Source organism: Typopeltis vanoorti, chromosome 16, assembly GCF_054136105.1.
Source record: "Typopeltis vanoorti isolate ZY-2024b chromosome 16, IOZ_Tvanoo_1.0, whole genome shotgun sequence".
NCBI lineage: Eukaryota > Metazoa > Arthropoda > Arachnida > Uropygi > Thelyphonidae > Typopeltis > Typopeltis vanoorti.
In genome coordinates, this window is record NC_143564.1 from 80,676,414 (window position 1) to 80,698,330 (window position 21,917).

General features: G+C 36.1%; 1 protein-coding gene across 1 annotated transcript in view; it reads left to right on the forward strand.

Moving 5' to 3' along the window:
• Positions 1-20,989, forward strand: part of LOC150098159 (modifier of protein aggregation 4) — a 28,874-nt gene extending 7,885 nt beyond the window's left edge. Inside the window, exon 3 of the mRNA XM_090406420.1 lies at positions 20,533-20,989. Coding sequence (XP_090262546.1) covers positions 20,533-20,602 — 70 coding nt within the window. The 3' untranslated portion in view covers positions 20,603-20,989. The remainder of the gene's footprint in view (positions 1-20,532) is intronic.
• The last annotated feature ends 928 nt before the right edge of the window (positions 20,990-21,917 follow it).

The following is a 21,917-nucleotide window of genomic DNA, read 5'->3' on the forward strand; positions in this document are numbered from 1 at the left end:
TAACTCAACTATATTAACTGATTCAGTTACCTCCCTACCATCGGCATTCTTTAAAATCATTCTGCCATATACATTTTTTCTTTTACTTGCAACATATCGAAAAAACTGTTTAGGATTCTCTTTAGCCTGCATGGCCAATGTTCTTTCGTAATCCTTTTTTGCTTTTCTTACCACACTCGTTACCCTTCTCGCCTGCGCTTTATACCGTTCATGTGCCTGCCGGTCACCTTTCTCCTTAAATTCCCTCCATAGTTGTTTCTTTTTTTTGCAGCTTAAGCTTAATGGTGTTATTCATCCATTTAACCCCTACTTGATTTATTATTCGGACTCTAGGTATACAGTCAGCCATTGCTTCATGCAAACACTTCCTAACCACCTCCCATGCACTATCAACATCTAGCCCTTGCAGTTTTACATGCCATGGCACCGATACAATCAAACTCCCAAGCTTGTCATACTTACCAGCCCGATAATTCCACATGTACCCTGTCTTAATTGTAAATTCCACACCTTTAGCCACCTCCCAAGACAAGACCCTCTGATCACTCTCACCAATTGGTGGCGACGTGGTCATATTCGTTACAGCCAAATTCTCAAATGCAATTACTAGGTCAAGCACTCTCTGACCACTAGTATTTTCCATTACATGCTGTCACAGATAGTTATCCCTTAATAATCGCATAAAATCCAATTCCTTCCTCCCATGTGCCCTCTCCTCCTTCCAATCAATGTTACCATAGTTGAAATCACCTAATAATTACCCTCCTTCGACTCATTTCTTCCATTTGCTTATGCATACTATCTCCACCATCTATGCCATCACCTGGTCTATAGCAGCACCCAACTGTATATTTTGTTCTGCTAGTTTCAATCTCACACCAAATAGCCTTAAATGTACTATTTTCTCTATCCTGCAGTTCCACTTCTATTCTCCTTTTCTGTAGCTCATCAGCTATCATCAATAACACTCCCCCCCCCATTTTATTCTCCATGTCAATCCTGAACACACCATACCCCTCACATTCAATCCCACTAGCTATATCATCTTCTGTCAGCCATATTTCACTAATGCCAATAACCTGTGCCCTGGAAGTGCCAACCAAGGCCAAAAATTCTTGCTCCTTGTTCCTAATACTTCTGGCATTAGTATACATGAATTGCAGAACCCCCATTTGTCCCCTCCCTATTTTGACGCCTTATACTAACTATCCCATTCTGATTCGTAGTCTTTAGTACTATGAATCAGAATGGGGGGGAGACAGTTGAGTGTATTACACACATTAATACACTCAACTGTCTCCCCCCCCCCCTTAATAACTCTAGTTTTCCTGATTCTGCATATCCTCTTCCACTACATTCGACAACACCTTTTCAAGTCTCTGTACACCAAACCCATTCAAATAATCCATCTATCTTATATAAATCCTTTTGCCCATCGAACTCACTCCACACATCCACAAATTCCACACCCCTTCTCCTGCATAATTCACGCATAAAGTCATTTGCAATTATGCTTCTCCATATGCTACGTTTTAGTATCTGTCCATCAGCCACCCTTTTATCCATATCACCAGTATCTTATCCATTACCATCTGCTTCACTTTGCATAAAAAAGTTCCATATGGTATCCTCTCAAACATCTTTCAAAACCCAGCAGTATCATATTGTAGCCATTCTCTTTCTCCAACAACTGAGCTGTCACTTATTATAAAACATTAGTAAATTACTAAGACATGACCAATCCTTAAAGCCATGCATGCCAGTCAGAGTATTCTTATTCACCTATTCACGAATTCTCTTTTTGACCAGCTTTTCCACTACTCCTGAGATACTAATTGGTCTAATTTGCTACAACAGACATAGATTCTTGCCCTCCTTCCACTCTTGGGACTTTGCCATAGCTGAGACTTAAATTAAACAGCATTGTCAAAGTTCACTTGCATATTCTCTTAAAATGCAAGCCAATGTCTAATAAAACTCAGTAAAATTATTTACTTAACACATTCTCGAGAGGAAAAGGTAAATAAACTCATGTTCTACTCGAACCTCATGCAGGACATGAGAATTTGTCCAGCTTTCTGTTTAGGTATCTTAGTATACATTGATAGTTTAGTACTAGAATGAAAGCAATCCTATATAGTGAAACAAGTCTACTCCCTTAAAGTACCATACTGCACAGATGCAAGCAAAACAAAGTAAATTTTTTATTGTAGCACTAAAACAGCACATAGACAGTGTATATTATTTGTGAAAAATAGAGCACTTAGAGTATTTCAGATATTAGAAACAGCTGGAATGAACACATACTGCCATAGTTTCAAACCAAATTAAAAGTTTTAATGTAGCACTAAAATACAATACAGTCCTGCTTGAGGCCACCACTCCCATGAGACACAGGCTGTTGTGAATGTGTTAATAATATAAATGTGAAAGTAATTGAATATTCTAAATTAGTTATATCAGATATCTTAACAACAGGCATAGTAATAATAAAAATTTAATTAAATAAATTAAGCTTATTCAAATATTCAGTGAACATGTAAAAAATGACTGAATATTACAAACTTCTGAATGTACTGCATCTGTATGTTGCTGTTTAACAGAGGTGCCAGTATGCTGTACTGTTGCGTTTATGGTGCAAAGACATCAAAGGTCATACTGTGCCAGGACACAGATCACAGTAGTAATATGGTAATTGGTTAGTAGGACAATTGCAAACATCCATGCCCCTTGGTGGGATTTGAACCTGCAGCTTCTTGGCTGGAGAGGAGATGCACTGGCCACTCAGTCAAAAGGCTGCAACCCCCCCCCTCCCCAAACAAGCATCGCTTATAATGCTCGTTCATTCATTTCCTACTTTGTTAACTGTGTTCCTACACAAAAAGAGGTAAAGAAATTCACTCAGAAAAAAAAAAGTTGAGTTAAGTTATTATTGTTATTAATGGTTTCAGATCAGTTCAAGATATGAGCTTGTAAGGGATTAAAAAAAAGAAACTAATTACATGATAAATTTGGGCAATGCCAAAATTTCAGGTTATTTTAGTACAGTATTTTAAAATATAAACATAAATTCTGGATTTCCATTTTTATAATTTTAGATATCTAGTTCTTTGTTTTCTATTATTTACTGGTGGAATTTTCATGTTGACATTTTGTCTGCTTTATGTATGGTTCCTGCCCGTCATACAGTTTTGCCATCATACAATTTCTCACCATTTCCTTTGTTTAGTGACCTCTGATAAATTTAGGAAGAAAATGTCTTTTCAGTAGAAGATCCTGTTGTCTTGCTCATAAAATAATGGGTATTTATTATTTTCTTGTATAATGAAACCTGTGGGATATCTACTATTATAGAATCACGTGTACTAAAAATTGATTTATTATACAGATATTTTGCCTTGGGTATTGTAAGACATCATTGGGTATTTGAATAAAAGAGGGATTCTAATGAGTTATATCGGAATCCCTCTCTATACAGTCGCATGTTCACTGGTTACAAACTATTGGGCTGATAATAAAATTTTATCATTTTAAGTTAAAAAAAAATTCAATTTATGGTGAGGCATTCAACATAGATGAGGTTAGGTCAATGAAGTAGAGCTTCAGCACTTTTCTTGTATAGACATTTGTTTATACATGAATCTGTGTAACAATTTGGCATTTTCCATTTGAATCCTGTAGCAATATTTTCAGTCCTGTGGTGTGTGCTAGACCAGATCTGAAGTTTGAGCTGGATGTGGTTTTGATGTTCAGAGATGTTTGTTGACAGATCTGCCTTTTTGCTGATTTTTTTTTTTTTTTTTGTAGTAAAACAAGTTGCATGAACATGTACTTCGTATTATACATGAATCTGTGTAACAATTTGGCATTTTCCATTTGAATCCTGTAGCAATATTTTCAGTCCTGTGGTGTGTGCTAGACCAGATCTGAAGTTTGAGCTGGATGTGGTTTTGATGTTCAGAGATGTTTGTTGACAGATCTGCCTTTTTGCTGATTTTTTTTTTTTTTTTTTTGTAGTAAAACAAGTTGCATGAACATGTACTTCGTATTTGCCAGGTTCTGTGTGACTGCAAACTGCAATGATATCTATGTACCATTGCTAGGTTAGGTGATAGTGTGAGCCCATTGCCATTCCTCCACTTATTTGTGTGCATCATACTTCCAGATATTTATACCAGATATGATTGCAAATTTGAATAAGTCCACTGTGTCTGCTGGAAATTTTGAGGCTAAAATTTCTATTGTCTCATTGCGAAGAAAGAGACTATGTCAAAGCCTCCATGTCCATATGTGTTAGTTTTGTCTTTTATTCTTGCAAGAAATTCTGTGGAATTTTTTTATTGGTGAAGCTAATTGCCAATGAGGGAATGGAGAAGGTTGGATAGAAATCTTGATCTTATATGGCAGAACTTCTGGTAGAATCCACAATTGATCTAAGTGGACAGTAATTTTTGGAAGTCTTATATTCTAATGTAGTGGTTCCCAACCTTTTCCCACTTGTGTACCCCTTCTAAACCCATTTCTATAAATTGTAACCCATCATCAAATTCCTGATATATACCCTCAAGGGGTGTATAGGATATGATAGTACTACATGAAAACTTTACATCATTAACTTCCTATCTACAATTTTCCTCCAAATCATTCTTGTTACCTTTCAAGACTCCAACATTATCAAATCTTATATTTCTATCTTCTAAGGCACGTTTTACTGTATCAATCCACCTATATCTTGGTCTTCCTCTGGGTCTTTTTCCTGCCAACCTGGCAGAGAGCACTTGTTTTGCTAATCTTTCCTCTCCCATTCTGTTTAAGTGACCATACCACCTGAGATTAGCTCTGCTAACACATATCTGGATGTTCACAGTGGCAAGTTCTTTCCTAATATCCTCGTTTTTAATACGATATTGCCATTGATGCTATCTGTTCATGCCCCTAATGCCCCACAGATATGCGAGTCAGGACTCGCATATCTGTGGTCTCTAGTCTTTGGGCAAGTGTTTTACTTCTGACCCAGCTATCAGATCCATAAGTTAAAAATGGTTTGAACACTGTGTTGTATACAGCTAATTTAGTGTTCCAACTAATTTCTCTCTTATTCCATATGAATTTATTCAGTTGACTTCCTACCATACCAGTTTGTTGATTCTGTTGTCTATTTCCATATTTAATTTACCATCTTCACTAAAAATCGTGCCTAAGTAACTGAAATGTTTTACTTGTTCTATAAGTTCTCTATTCACAATGCAGTTGATATTTTCAGTGTTTCTGCCTATTTTCATTGTCTTTGTCTTTTTAATGCTGACCTTCATACCATATCTACTACAACATTTATTCATTTTAATCAGGGAATCTTGTAGCGAATTTATTGAGAAGTATAACATCATCCACATAAAGCAAAGAGCTGAGATTAACATCTCCAATTTTGATATCAGGTTTAATACCACTTTCCTTCATAATGTGATCCATATAGATAATTAATCACAAAGGGGATAATGTACATCCTTGTCTGACACCAGATTTAACATTAAACCATCTTCCTACTTCCTTCAATTCTAACTACTGACTTACAACTCAAATAAAGACTAAGTATTGCTTGACACCATATAACTGTAGCGTTTTGAATCGCTTCTCTCTTGGCACCTTGTCATGTTTTTTCCAGATCTACAAAACTTAAATACAGATCTTTGTTATATTCCCATGATTTCTCAACTATCTGTCATAAAGTGAAACTCTGATCCTGGCAACTTCTATTTGGCCTGAATCCAGCTTGTTCTTCACCAAGCATGTCTTCCACAATCCTTCTCAACCATTTCTCAAGTATACTTGCATATATCTTACCAGGAATACTCAGTAGAGAAATAGATCTGTAATTCTCACATTCAGTTTTATTTCCTTTTTTATATATGGGTACTATGAGAGCTCTACTCCAATCATCTGGAATTCGTCCCTTTGTCCAGGCCTTCTGAACTGCACTGCAGCCACTGTAAGACCTCTTGAGCATTTATACTTTCGCATTTCTGGTTGAATATCATCTATTCCTGCTGCCTTTCCACATTTCAGCTTTTGATGGCTTTTTCTACTTCAAGTATGATTTGTATGTATTCCTGACTGCATGCCTGGTCAGTGTTTTAGCACTCTGCTGTTAGTGGTTTGCTTGTTTCATTTAGCAATTTTTTGAAGTAATTACTCCATACTTCAAGGATATCTTTTTCTCCTGTTTTCATGTCACCTTTATCATCTCTAATTTCTTTTACAACACTCTTTCTTCCATTTCTCAGCTTCTTCAACAACCTCCAGAATATCTTGCCACCTTCTTCATATTTATTTTCTATGTTCTTACCAAAGTCCACATGACTTATGTTTAGCTAGTTTTACAGTGTTTAGCTTTCTTACATTTGTCTCTGTATTCTTTAGAGCACAAGCTGACTTATATTTGCCAGGAACTTTTGATATGCTTTCTTCTTTTCTTTCACTGCCTCTTTAACTTCCTGTGTTCACCATGGAGTTCTGATTTTTCTATCCTTACAGACAACCTCACCACATGCCTCTCTGGCTGAATCAATCAGTGTTTTCTTTAGGGCTTGCCACTGAATCTCCAAGGTTTGGTTCATGTTCTCTTTTACTTTTTCTTGAATATGTTTGTGTATTTTAGTCTACAGTTCACATCTGAGAGCTGCTGAACTTTTATTTGCTTTAAAACTTTCTTACATGTTATTCTTTTCAATATGAAATTCAATTTTATCTTGCTCAAGACCAAATGGTGATTGCTTCAGATTCAAATCCTCTGTAAACTCTGGTGTCCTGTACCAGGGAGAAAACATCACTATCAACAACATAGTCAATGAAACTTTTCTTATTTCTTGTCTCTTCTCTCCATGTGAATTTGTCCACATTTTTATTTTGGAACATGGTGTTAGTAATAACCAGTCCATGTCCTGAGCAGAAATCCAACAGGTATTTGCCATTATTATTAGCTTTGCTCTTTTCTCCAAATTTTCCCAAAATATTTTTGTATGTCTGACAATCATTTCCTACTCTGCTATTTAGATCCCCAACAAGGACCAACTTTTTCTTTGTGTCAGTTGCTTTCTCTAAAGTCTCAAAAAAATTCCTCCACTTCTACCTTAGTAGAATTTTCTGTGGGACCATATTCAGAAATAAGTGTCATTGTCCAGTTCCCCATTTTCATATTTGCCCACATCACTCTACTTGAGACTGCCTGCCATTCAAGAAGATTAGCCTCGTATTTAGTGTTGAATACTATGGCTACTCCTTCTTTTCCTTGATTATCATTGCCTGAATATAACATTTTGTATTTATTGCTCAGAAAGATCTCACCGGTTTTTTTTCTTTTAAATTGTACCCCTTGTTTTTAAAATAACTTTTTAAATACTGACACTTGTTCAGTGCCGATCTTAATGTAAAATATTGGAAATGAGGCCATTTCCACCATTACTGATTATTTTTCGTGCTACCCCTGAACAGCCCATCACATACCTCTGGGGTTCCCGTACCACCAGTTGGGAACCATGTTCTAGGGAGTTGGTCTATGTATTTTGATGCTTTCTTGATCTGTGGATGCTATTTTGTCCAGTATCTTGGTTTACTGAGTTGACTTTTGGTAGGATCTGTATTAATCTGGGATTATGTATTTTGATCAGAAAAGAGTAATAGAAATTTCTTTTTCCGGTCATAAGATTTGGAGGCCAAAGGACTTCAGGACAAAGGAAACACCACTGTAGGCCTAGACTCCAAATTATTGACTACTTCACCAACCTAACCTCAATCATAGTTGCTAACTCACCATTCCTGTAGTGTGAGAAATTGTCATCCCTAACTGTATTAAATAAACTGAATTTTTTTTATAACTTATCCAGTTTTATTTTCACCCCAATAGTTTGTAACCAAGGAACTATGACACACACACACACACACACACACACATATATATATATATATATATATATATATATATATATATATATATATATCTCGCTCTCTCTCTCATATATATATGAGAGAGAGAGAGAGAGAGATTCCAATGTATTTTATTCATATTCCTTATTGTTGTTCTCTGTCCACATTGATATCTTACAATATGTGAGACAAAATATCTGCATAATAAATCAGTTTTTACTGTGGCACATGTGTGATTCAGTAATAAAGGTATTTATTAGCCTCCCCCCCCCTCCAGTAGTGTATATTTCAAAATTGAGACAGTCAAAATTCTGTGTTATTGTATACTAACTCATCTAGATTTTCTCTTCTTTTTTTTTTTCTCTCTCCTATAGCTAACATAACTGAGAATGTTTTCATTCATGTCATTATAAATGATGTACACGTGTCAGTATAAGTCTAAAATAAAGATTAGTAAATGCCCCCATTTAAAATCTGAGATTTTTTCTTTAATTGATGCAGAGCAATACTAAATACGTAATAATAATAATAATAATAATATTATTATTAAAAAATCTACTTTAGTCCTTAACTGTTCAGAATACATCATAATCGTAAACTATCATTACTTGAAACTCTGTAGTTCATGGGGAAAAATAAATTATGGATCAGTTTGATGGTTAGAATGATGATCCTGTAAAAATAATCCTAATTTAAAATTCTGAATATTTTTATGTATTGTTTGTTAGAATGTTTATTAGTTTTAGTTTCATAACACGCATTGTCGGCACTTGCAATGTGCCTGTCATTGAAATTGTCTTGTCAAAAATGATATGTAAAGCAGTTAAAAATTTATGTACTTACCGGATTTGAATAGTTATGTTACTTTAAACCAGGAGTGGGGAACCCCTCGCCCACGGGTCTCTTTCAATTCGCCCCTTTGCTGATGTACACATATGTACATCAGCACACTACATACACTATATACGAGTTAAAATTTGCCAGTTGCCTGCGGAAGTTTTTAAATTAGCAATTTTCGCCCTTGATACTAAAAAGGTTCCCCACCCCTGCTTTAAACAAATCTATTGTAATTTAAGATATTAAGTTTTGTGTTTTTATGAAGACATTCTCTTGTCGCTAACGGAGACAACGTGTCAACCATTATACCTAACTTCTTGCTTACCAGTTTCATGGAGTGCGCATGCTCGCCGAGAAGTTTGATGTGTGATTGACAGCTGACAAGTTCGGTATCGAAGCAACGGGAGAGTAAACAAGAAGAGTGTTCTCAGAGAAAATTAGAACACAGGCTAGCAGACATTTAGATTAGGAGGAAATTGAGTTATTTTTTTTTATGTGACGGTCGGAGGAAAATTAATAGTATATTCTGAAAGAGGAATCATGGAACTATGGAGTTTCAAAGTGGATAAGTATTGATAAATAAAAGGGAAATATTGGAGGTAACACTAACTGGAAGATTTATAGTAGGATCCGAAAAGGGAATCGTAGAACTTTAAATTCTTTTAAAGTGGAAGAGTTAAGACTGTCAATAAACATTAGTGAATAAAAGAAGTTGCTATTTATGTTCTAAAGGAATGTTCGAGAAAACTCTGATTAAGAAGTTTCATCTGTATTAAGGACGCCGGATCTAACTATTATTTCTATTAAAAAGAAGACGGAATTGAGTTAGGAAGAATTAATGTGTGCTACATGAGTGATGAGAAAGGATCCTGTGAAAATGAAGAATAAAGTCATATATCTTCGGAAAAGGGCCTTAACAGAGAGAGAGAGAAACTAGCTATGAACATTTTGTCATTGTGGAAACAAAGTGTTTAGTCTAGTCTTAAGTGTAAGTTTATTTTTAAAAGGCTTTGGATCCAATTAATTCTGTACTTAGTTATAGTTATGTAAAGTTGTTTGAAGTGTATATATATTGTTTGTGTTTTATTAAATGTGTTTATTTTGTATTTTGGTCTTGAGTCAGTGATTTATTTGGATTCTGAAATAAATAGTAAAAAAGAGGTCATTGCACCAATCGGAGTGAACCCTTGTGCAATAAATAAATATAATAAAAGCACTCCGAAATTAAAAATAATTGTTAGAAATACAGAGATTAAATAAAATAAATAAAAATCCTATATATAAACAATGGAGCAGCCGGTAGGATTAATATTATGATAATATCCTTTAAATAAGTGGCGGTCTGTACAAAAGCACTGTGACACTGCAGCACCCCCAAGGAAAAAATGAAAAATTTAAATTTTGTTTGTGTTTATAAATAATAACAATGCTTACAACATTATATAAATGCAATGTAACATGTTACAGCTTATGTTTTGACATTGATTGAATAGTTAATAATTGGAATCGTTCGATTAACGCTTTAGATTACGAAACAAATACACTATCTAATGATCTAATGCAGTGTCAGTATTGTCACGTTCGACCAATCGCAGCCAGTCTCGCCGATTTGTGTTTGTGATTGCACGTTACAAGTCATTCCGACACTGCTCATTTGAGCAGTGTATCGTATGCTTGCGCGTTATTTTTGTGAGATATAAAACTTTCATTATTGGTGTTTGTTCGTGGTGAGGGTGAAATATTTTTAATAAAGCAATTTTTTAATATGTAAATTTATTTATTAATTTACATATTAAATTTATTAATATGTAATTAATATTTATTAATTTATTGCCCCCACAACCCAATTAGGAAAGGTGGGCCTTGAAGATATATGTATATATTTATTAATAAATTGGTTACTGATTAGAAAAAAAAAGAATTTTTTTTATTTTATATGCAGCACCCCCACTTAAAATTTTTACCGGCCACCACTGTTTAAATAAAAAAAAATCTCTAATATTAACAATCCCAACTGCTAAAGCTTGGTGTGATAAGTTCAGAAGCCAGCCATAGTTATCCACCTAAATGCCAATACCATCTTGGGTGTTTATTTCCTTGGAATTGGATGCATTATTTTCCATAGGTTTGATGTATTAACATCTAATGTAGTTTGCTATAGTGAATTTCTTTTAACATAGCACTGTTTCTGTGGATCTTCATGACTAAGTTTTTTTCCATCGGTATTAACAACACCAAACGAACTATTTTATAAAACTATGCTTTATTAACTGCTTATATTTCACTGAATTTCAGGCATCAGTGCACAACACAAGATGTATTTTCACTTACTCATTGTCACAACATGTATGTGACAATGAGTAAGTGAAACAATATAATTGTAATGAACAAAAGATCTAAATTCCTATTTTGGTTCCCTCTAATGTCAAAAAAAAATTACAACTGTGGGAGTTGCTTTTAAGACAGCAGTCTCCCAAATTTTTGGCAAATTAATGCAGCTGTATTTGTTCAGGTTAGGAGAATTCTTCTTAGACTTTTTGAAGGAATATATTGTACAATGTACAAAGAAAGTATAAAATCTCTCACGATGTGCTACTTCGTAACTTATCGTGTTCGTTTTTACATGTTTTTTTGTTTAGGAGAATGTACTTGGAGAAATGTTAAATTTTGACTGAAATAATCTTTCTTGTAATGAGCCTCGGTTAAAATAATGTGACTCATGATGTCATTATGTAGCATTATTAACTCATGTTAAATCAGTAAGTCTAATTATAAAAATAGTGAAGAATTCCAGGAATTGTCATACATGGAAATTTCCAAATAAGTGCAAAGAATGACATCATGTCCAAAGGTCAATATGTGACCATAGTGAAGAATTGCCATGCATAAAAAATTCCAAAGATGTGCAAAGAATGATGACAGCATGTCCAAAGGTCAATATATGACCATTTTCGAGAGACATGTGCACAGGGAAAGTCCAACCGTATATAAGGCAGGTCGTCAAGAAGGAAATTTGTCTTTGGGTTTTCTAAGCCTTCTCTTACATTGGTCTGCCATCACGCAAGACTTTTCAGGAATTGAAAGAGAAGCATCATTTGTCTTAGGTATCTCAGGCCTTCTCTTATCTGGATCCACTGTCATGCTAGGTGGTTCACTGTTGGAAACCTAAAGAGAAGTGTTATGGATTCCAAGTCTTCTACCTGGGTCTGTTGCCATGTGAGGTGTTGTGTCAATCATCTCGAAAGGAAAGAGCTGAGCATCACAGCCAAGTTAAGGGTCTTGTACAGCAAGGAATAATAGACCATTTGAACAAGGAAGAAATTTAGTGGAAAAATCAGGACCGAGTCTGCAGAAAGAAAGACTAGACTTATATACAAAAGGTTAATGTGAAAGACGTTGTGCTGAACAAGAACGTATGTCAAGTGTCTGTTTATGAGATAATGTATGTTAATGTTCATTTAGGCTTAATCAAGGTATGCCTTAAATTCAGTTAATGTTATGATAGATTGTGAATTAGATTAGGAAGAATTGAGACTAGCAAGAGAATTGTAATGACATTGTATATATTATTATTATTATTATTATTATTATTCCGGGCAACTCCAGGAGTCGACAGACTCATCGAGGGAGGCCCTAATATCATGTCAAGAACAACTATTCGACATTCACACAGTATCTATCATACCTCTCCTTGAACTCATTCACAGTCGTAGCACCCACAACAGACTCTGGCATCTTATTCCACTCATTCACCACTCTCCAAGTAAAAAACCTAGCTCTAATGCCCCTGCTAACCACATTCTTGCCCAGCTTCCATGTATGGCCCCTAGTCCTCCCACCACCAGTCCTATTCTCAAAAATATCTTTTGGATTAATCTTATAGAAACCCTTCAGTAATTTGAATGTCTCAATCATATCACCCCTTTTCCACCTATCAACCAATTTTTGCAACCCACAAATCTTCAACCTGTTCTCATATGGTTCATTCCACAGACCTGCTATCATCTTGGTCATTCGCATCTGGATCCTCTCCACCTCCTCCCCATCAAGAAGAAGAAACCCTGGTGCCTATATCTGGTCACAGTAGTCTAGATGAGGTCTTATCAAGGCTCGATACAGAGGAACAATAACTTGTTTGTCACTGCTTGTTAAAGTATTTTTCAGAAGCCAAGTGATTTGATGAGTTGATTTAGGCACTTTTGCAATGTGCCGCCTAAACTTCAACTCCCTATCCACCAACACTCAGAAATCCCTGGCCTCATCATTCTCCTGGAGTACTGTTCCACCAATGTGATATACTGCTGCTAATCTTTTCACCTCAAAATGCATAACCTTACACTTTGCCACATTAAATCGACATCCATTTTCCTTAGCCCAGTCCTCCAAACTATCCAAATCATCTTGCAAAATTTTGACATCCTATGCACTCACTATTGCTGTACCCAACTTTGCATCATCAGCAAACAAGTGAACACTTCCTCTCAGATCCTTTCCTATATCATTGATGAACAAATTGAAAAGTAGTAGTCCAAGAACAGAGCTCTGTGGCACACCACTAGTCACAAGCCGTCTTTTGGACTCAACTCCTGAATAAACCACTCTCTGGTATCTCTCCATCAGCCACCCTCCTATCCATCTCACCAACCCTATATCCATCCCCATCTGCTCAAGTTTACTGATTAGGTTTCCATGTGGTAACCTGTCAAAGGCCTTGGCAAGGTCCAGTAGAATCACTGTAAACCCATTACCCTTATCCAGTTCAGCCGTCACTGTGTTATAAAATGTGAGCAAGGTACTGAGGCATGAGATACCCTTCAGAAAACCATGTTGTCCCCCATACAATATCCCATTTTCATCTATCCAATCCTGTATTCTTTTCTTGACTAATTTCTCCAAGACCTTGACAACGATTCCTGATATGCTAATCTGTCGGTAATTTAGAACAGCAGTCTTGGAACATCCTTTATGCAGTGGAACTATTTTTCCCCTCTTTCCACCCCTTGGGACTAACCCAGACCCAAGACTCAAATTAAAAAAAATGGTCAAGGGCACCGACAAGTCTTTAGCCGCTTCACGTATGACATGAGCTGGTTTACCATCCAATCGCACAGATGTATTGACATTGAGGTTATGCAATAGACTACTCACCTCCACTTCATTCACCACAATTCCTCTATAATCTATTAGTTCTTTCATTTCTGCAATGTCACCATCTGGATGATATATTCTTGCAAAGTGCTCACTCAGTAACTAACTCAACTATATTAACTGATTCAGTTACCTCCCTACCATTGGCATTCTTTAAAATCATTCTGCCATATACATTTTTTCTTTTACTTGCAACATATCTAAAAAACTGTTTAGGATTCTCTTTAACCTGCATGGCCAATGTTCTTTCGTAATCCTTTTTTGCTTTTCTTACCACACTCGTTACCCTTCTGGCCTGCGCTTTATACTGTTCATGTGCCTGCTGGTCACCTTTCTCCTTAAATTCCCTCCATAGTTGTTTCTTTTTTTGCAGCTTAAGCTTAATGGTGTTATTCATCCATTTAACCCCTACTTGATTTATTATTCGGACTCTAGGTATACAGCCAGCCATTGCTTCATGCAAACACTTCTTAACTGCCTCCTATGCACTATCTACTTCTAGCTCTTGCAGTTGTACATGCCATGGCACTGAACCAATCAAACTCCTAAGCTTGTCATACTTACCATCCCGATAATTCCACATGTACCCTGTCTTAATTGTAAATTCCACACCTTTAGCCACCTCCCAAGTCAAGACTGTATAATCACTCTCACCAATTGGTGGCAGTGTGGTCATATTTGTTACAACCAAATCCTCAGATGCAATTACTAGGTCAAGCACTCTCCTGACCCCAAGTATTTTCCATTACATGCTCTCGCAGATAGTTATCCCTTAATGACTGCATAAAATCCAATTCCTTCCTCCCGTGTGTCCTCTCCTCACTCCAATCAATGCGACCATAGTTGAAATCTCCCATAATAATACCCTCCTTCCACTCATTTCTTCTATTTGCTTGTGCATACTATCTCCACGAACGTTTCCATCACCTGGTCTATAGCAGCACCCAATTGTATATTTTGTTCTGCTAGCCACAATCTCATGCCAAATGGCCTCAAATGTGCTCTTTTCTCTATCCTGCAATTCAACTTCTATTCTCTTTGGCTGCAGTTTATCAGCTATCATCAACAATACTCTTCTCCCCATTTTATTCTCCCTGTCATTTCTGAACACACTATACCCATCACATTCAATCCCACTAGATATATCATCTACAGTCAGCCATGTTTCACTAATGCCAATAACCTGTGGTCTGGAAATGCCAACCAAGGCCAAAAATTCTTCCTTCTTGTTACTAATACTCCTAGCATTAGTGTACATGAATTTCAGACCCCCATTAGCCCCATCCCTACCTTGATGCCTTATACTAACTATCCTATTCTGATTTGTTGTCCATATTCGGTCGCTCATATTATACTTATTCATACACTCAACTGCCTCCCTAAGGTCTGCATATCTACTCTCTCCCCCTCCCCCCTTAATCAATCTAGTTTCCCTGATTCTGCACATCCACTTCATTCAACAACACTTTTTCAAGTCTCCTTACACCGAATTTAAGCACGTCACTGTCATACTGCGGCAAAAGACTAATCATCCTAACTCTCTCACTCTTTTCTTTTGCTACCCCAAACAATTTATTCAGGTCCTCTATCATTTCCATTTTATCTCCTTTCAAATCATTCGTACCTGCCACAACAATTATTTCTTTCACCCTTTCCTTTTGCTCTCTAATAGACTCAGTTACGTCCTTGGTGGTCGCACCAGGTTGGTACAATTTTTGTCAAATCCACTACTAACACACCTCGTACTAACGAATCTCCATACAGCCCTCTCTCCTTCATTTTGTTTACTTTCACATTCATACTCTTATTTTTCCTATCATACTTTTTATTATTGGCTGGTACACTCAGTAGACTTTTGTTTATATGCTCTAGCTGCAGCTTTGCTCTTTGTATCGCTCCGCTCAACAACGCGATCTCACTCATTGCATCTATCTCATCTTTTTTATTTTCTGTTAAACCATTATTTTGCTCTGTATTGATACTGTCATTCACACTTTCTACATTCACGCCCTCACAGTTCTCTGGTACAGCCTCGCCATTTCTTGTCATATCACTATTTTCTTCATTCTGAAGTTGGACAAAAATATCACACTCACGACCTGAAATACACTTTAATTCCTCATTTTCCTTACATTTTCTACGCACATTCACTCCTTTATTATCATCTAACCATACTCCAACCGCACTCAGTAAAGCGTACATTTCACAGTTAGTACACTGAATAATCTCCTTTATATTACAGTTATTGAATAAAGATGGCGAACCATTATTACTACCCGCCATTTTCCTTCTTACAGGAGCCATACTCACTTCTATTGTATTTTATCAAATTAATAATTAAAACACACAAACAGACACACTAAGATATGCAAAGCGAACAAAACTACGTAATATTCAAGTAAATTTGCCAACGATAACTTAAAATAACACTTAACTTATTAGGAGCTCTCAACAAACACTACAGACTACGAATCCCTCTAGTGGCAACCTCGATTATATATTATTAAAAGAAACTTGTATTATTACTTTTAAATAATTTTCAAATTTCACTGTGGTTAATATGTATGTTTCTTTTAATTATGATCTCACTACATGTTTTGTTATATAAAAAAAAATTGTATATATATGCGAATCATTCTGTAAATATTTCCTTTTGACTTAATTAAATGGTTTGTGAACAACACATTGGACTGATTCTGTCAATGCACTATCCTAAAAAAATTCGAACCTGCATAAGATAGAAGTTTATGGAATTTATAATTAAGCCACAACTAATTTAAGGTAAGCATTGATATGAGCGGGGAATACAAACAATATCTGTTTTGTCTTTGGTTTAAAATCTTATAATTTCTCACTCAACACAGTCTAATTGGCACAGTCGTAAAACATAATTTGTTAGACTATAGAGCATGGGAAATAGGATATAGTAGAAATAGATAGTGGCAGCCAATAGTTAAGGCAGTTGTCCATTCCCAAATACTAAGTAAAGAAAACAAAGACAAAGTAGCCTAATAGAAGACAGAACATTATATAACAGATTTGGTATGAAGCAAGGTGACAGTGTTTGTGAATGACGTTTAGAAGCTTCTAAAAATAAAGGCAAAGAGATTGGTGACATGATAGTGGTGTTATTTAAACAGTTGGAGTTTGAACAGCTGTGCTTATGCTGACCTACGTATTTCTGCTTTATGTACTAGCTAATTGGCTTTGTTTTGATTAACTGGACTAAAGTCTATCAGCTTTAGCTAATCTATCAGTATTATTCTGTAACAAACTTTGCTTTGATTGTCATCATTATATTTAAGCATATTTATTTTAGTCTTTCCTGGTATGTTGATATGTATGTATCAAATTGAGTTATTTCATGAAAGCTTTAAAAAAAAAAATACGTCATATTGGCTAATTTGACAATTTGAGATTCTAAACATTTTTCGGCAGGATAGGAAGGGAAACCGTGGTGGCGGAGTACTGCTTATGATAAGTGATGACCTATGTCCTCTAAGAGTGGAAGATTTGAAGGCAATGACACTAATGATTTTGAAAGCATATGGTGTGAGGTAGAGGTGGGCAAGACAGGATATTTAGTGGGGTATTGCTACAGACCAAGGAGCACAGATGGTGGGGACCAGGAGATGTTTAGACAATTGAGTTTGGCAAGTGCAAGAAGAATGATTGTTATGGGAGATTTTAACTACAGCAGTATAAATTGGGGAGAGGAAGATGCATGTAGCAATAAGGGAATGGAATTTCTAGAATTCTTAGGCAACATGTAATAGAGGGAACAAGAGGTTCAGGAGTTTTGGATTTGATCATAGCATCAGAAGAGTTGATAATAACTGAGATGACATCTCTCCCACCAGTTGGAGAGAGTGACCATATGGTTTTGACTTGGAAGATGAATAGACATGTAGGAGTATCAAAGAGACGGGAACATATGTGGAATTATAAGGCAGGTGATTATAATAGTCTTAGACATCAACTTGGGGAAGTTTCATGGAGGGAGGAATTGGAAGGATGGGATATTATTAGTGCTTGGGAAATTATAAAGGAATATTTGTTAGCAACAATAGTAAGCTGTATTCCACGAGTGAAGAAGAGGACACAATTTGGAGTAAAGTGAATGACAAACAATATTAAACAGGAACTGCATGCGAAAAAGAGGCTATGGAAGAGATATAAGGAGACAGGTGAAGAGAAGATGCATGAAGAATATAAGACACAGGCCAGGAGAGTGACTAGTATGGTAAGGAAGGCGAAACTGGAATATGAGAAGAGATTGGCCCTAAGAGCCAAAGAAAATCCTAGGGAATTTTTTAGCTATGTGGCCAGTAGAAGGAGAAATGACTGTGGAAAAATGACATTGTGGGATAAAAATGGGAATAGAGTGACTGATGCAGAGGACATAGTGGAATTGTTCAATGAGCAATTTTATTGGAGTATTTCATCCTGAAGGAGTAAATTTTAATACTAGAGGGATAGGGCTGGTTCAAGGTTTAGAAGTGCAGGAGGAGAGTGTGTTCCAAATACTGAGTACTCTGGATGTCAGTAAAGCTGTGGGACTGGATGGTATTTCACCACAAGTTTTGAGAGAATGTGCTAAAGAACTGACAGTGCCTTTGACCTGGCTTTTCAATGAAAGTGGCTGCTGGAAAGGTGCCCAGGGAATGGAAGGAAGGAAAGATAGTGCCATTTTGCGTAAGGGCGGTAGCAGACTGGAAGTGTCTAATTATAGGCCAGTTTGTGTGTCATCAGTAAGATCTTGGTGAAATTAGTGAGGGACCGTATACAACATGGATTTGTGAAGGGGTACTCTTGTTTTAGCAATATGCTAGCCTTTTATAATAAGGTTACAAGAGCAGTAGATGAGGGAAAGGCAGATACTGCCATTTTCTTGGACTTAACAAAGGCATTTGACAGGGTCCCACATGATAAGCTGATGTTTAAGTTGCAGCACATGGGTCTGGATATCAGGTTGGTCAACTGGATTCAGGATTGGCTGTCTGATAGGTATCAGAGAATTGTGTATGGTGGGGCAGTTTCAAGGAGGCAGAGGGTTACAAGTGGGTTCCCACAGGGCTCAGTACTGGGACCTATATTGTTTAACCTTTATATCAACAACATTGTCAGTGGATTGCAGGGGGATATTCAGTGTTTGCGGATGATGCGAAGCTGGGAAGGGTTATTAGTAATAGTGCAGATGTGGTAGCCCTGCAAGAGGATTTGAATAAGCCAGACAGATTTGCAAATGAATTGGGGGTGTCGGTTTAATGCAGCAGAATGTAAGGACTTGAGGTTTGGGACACATCGATGGGACTGCATACTCTATGGGAGGAGCTATACTGGAGGAAGTAGGGGAGACGAGATCTGGGGTTGATTATTGATAGAAACCTGAAATTTAGGGGACATCTTGCAAAGGTGGTGAAGGTAATACAGAGGATTGCTGCAATAATGAGAAGGACACTGACCTGCAGAGATAAGAGTTATCATTCCGTTGTATAAGACTCTGATCAGACCACACTTAGACTATTGTTCTCAGATTTGGTCTCCAGGATTTGAAGGGGATAAATTAACTGTGGAATGGATACAAAGGCAGATAAAGACTGTTTCTATCCTACTTCTATCCACCAAACTGCAGAGTTTGGTGGATAGAAGTAGGAGAGGTGATATGATTGAGACTTTCTGTGGAGAGGTGGTTACAGGGTTGACCCTGGGGAGTTCTTTCGCTTGGTTGAACAGTGGGAAGGAGTGATGACAAGGGGCCATCTCTGGAAGTTACGAAAGGAAACTGCGAGCAAGAGGGTGAGGAGTAGTTTCTTTGCATGGAGGATGGTTGAACTGTGGAATGCATTGCCTGATGGTGGTGAGAGCGAGAACTGTCACTGAGTTTAAGGAGTGGTATGATAGACTTTGTGTTTCCTAGGAGGGACCTCCCATGATGAGTCTTGATGGACTTTGTGTTTCTTAGGAAGGACCTCTCGCGATGAATCTTTTGACTCCATGGAGGCCTGAATAATAATAATAAACAGTGGTTCTAAATTCCAAAGGAAAAATTCATTTGGGAGGGATAAGTAAAGGGACACGTAAAAACTAATTTTCGATTATTTGTTAATTTTATGTTTTCAGTCTGCTTTCTAGTATTCGTAAAGCGATACTGTTTACCATTAAAATATGCATGAACTAAGGGAGATCTACTCCTTTGTGGCTGATGTTCATATACATGCCTAGACACTTTTCCATATTTGTATATATGTTAGCAGATATATTTAGATGTGCTTGCTGTTTTGTTAACAAGTGCTACCACATTGAGTGTTTATTTCTTTATCATTCTGTAAAACAGTTAAATTTCTTATTGGGGTAGGTGGGTGCTTATTTTTGAAAGACCATACTTAATGCAATTTTGAAATCGTATTGAAGCAGTTTATTGTATGGAAATGTCATTCCAGTGAAGTATAAACATACAAAAAATAGTTATGGCATACTCCTTGTCCAGAGGTTCTAGATGTTTATGTACAATTATTCTTTGCACTACCATTTTCAAATACTGTTTTGACCACTTTCATACATTATTGACCACCAAGTGTTGTATAGTTTTATAAGTTGGCAGTTACAATACTTTTATTCTTGCAGGGATGCAGAAGTGATGCGCTTGAAACAGAAGAAGGCTTCAGAAAAAAGTGATGACAACTCTTCCAAATGATGTGAAATTATGTATATTCAGACTGATTTTATAAGAAAGCAAAATGTGGAGCAACTTCTTTTTTTTTTTTTTTTAATCTTCTCCTAAAATCTGTTTGCTTACTAATTTTTCAGTTTCATGCACTTATTCAGCTTGGTTGTCTGAAGGTTTGCTGCTCCAAAAACATTGTGAATTGCTACTCTATTTTACTAAGTTACTCAGTAATATTAGATATGGTATGATATATAATTCAGACATTTTTTCCAGAATTTTGCATCTGTACATAACTTCTACAGTTTCCTCAATTGGGAAATAAGACAGCTCTGCAGTAGACAACTAAATGATATTTTCATTTGAAAGTTATGTATCTTGATTTAAATAAATCATCATGCTTCTTTTGTAGGAGAATTTATAATTTTTATTTCAATATTAATAACTTATCTATTCAGCAATCCTAGGTAAAAAATGTTCACAAAATTTATTAAAACAGTCACTATGGACAACTAAAAACTTCATCCCCCCCAGTTCTCATTGTTTAGTTACAGGGAAGCTTAGAAGTAAAATTTATTTCCTATAGGTAAATAAAGTAAGGGCTAATATTATAGGCACAAATAATCCTTTGCAGTCATTCCGGTTCACTTTTTAAATTGTAACTGCATTCAGAACATTAAATAAAATCATTAAAATATTAAAGTGCACACAACTTATTTTTAATGGTATTAACAGTGCCAAACAAAGTTTTATAAAAATTTCTTTATTAATAGGCTTATATTTTGCTGGATTTCAAACCAGTATCTTCAGAACATAAAGCAGCATGTTATAGTTCACAAAACTATATTTTATATTATACATGTGACAATGACTAAGTGAAAATTCAAACTGTAATGGACAAAAGTTCTTAAGTCCTAATTTGGCATCCTCTGATGTTGTAAACCAAGTATTACAACTATGTAGGAGTTGATCTTAAGATAACTCTCCCAAATATATGGCAAACTAATGCAACCATAGTATGTTTGCATTAATGTAAGATGCTGGTTCAAAAACCATCAAAATATAAGCCAGTTAATAAACATTCTTTATAAATTAGTACATTTGGTGTTGTTAATACCATTTGAAAATAAGTTATAATATTCAACACCTAAGCTTGTCTATTAGATTAAAGTACACACAGTTTTTATCTTTATCGAATGCAACTTAATGTTTCTCAATTTCACATTGGAGAATTGAGGATAAAATTGCATCGTTTCACTTCATTTTCGATTATTTGTTAATTGTTTCACTTCGTGTAGGTGAAATGTAAAAAGACCATGCTGGTAGGTGTCATATGAGTCTAAGG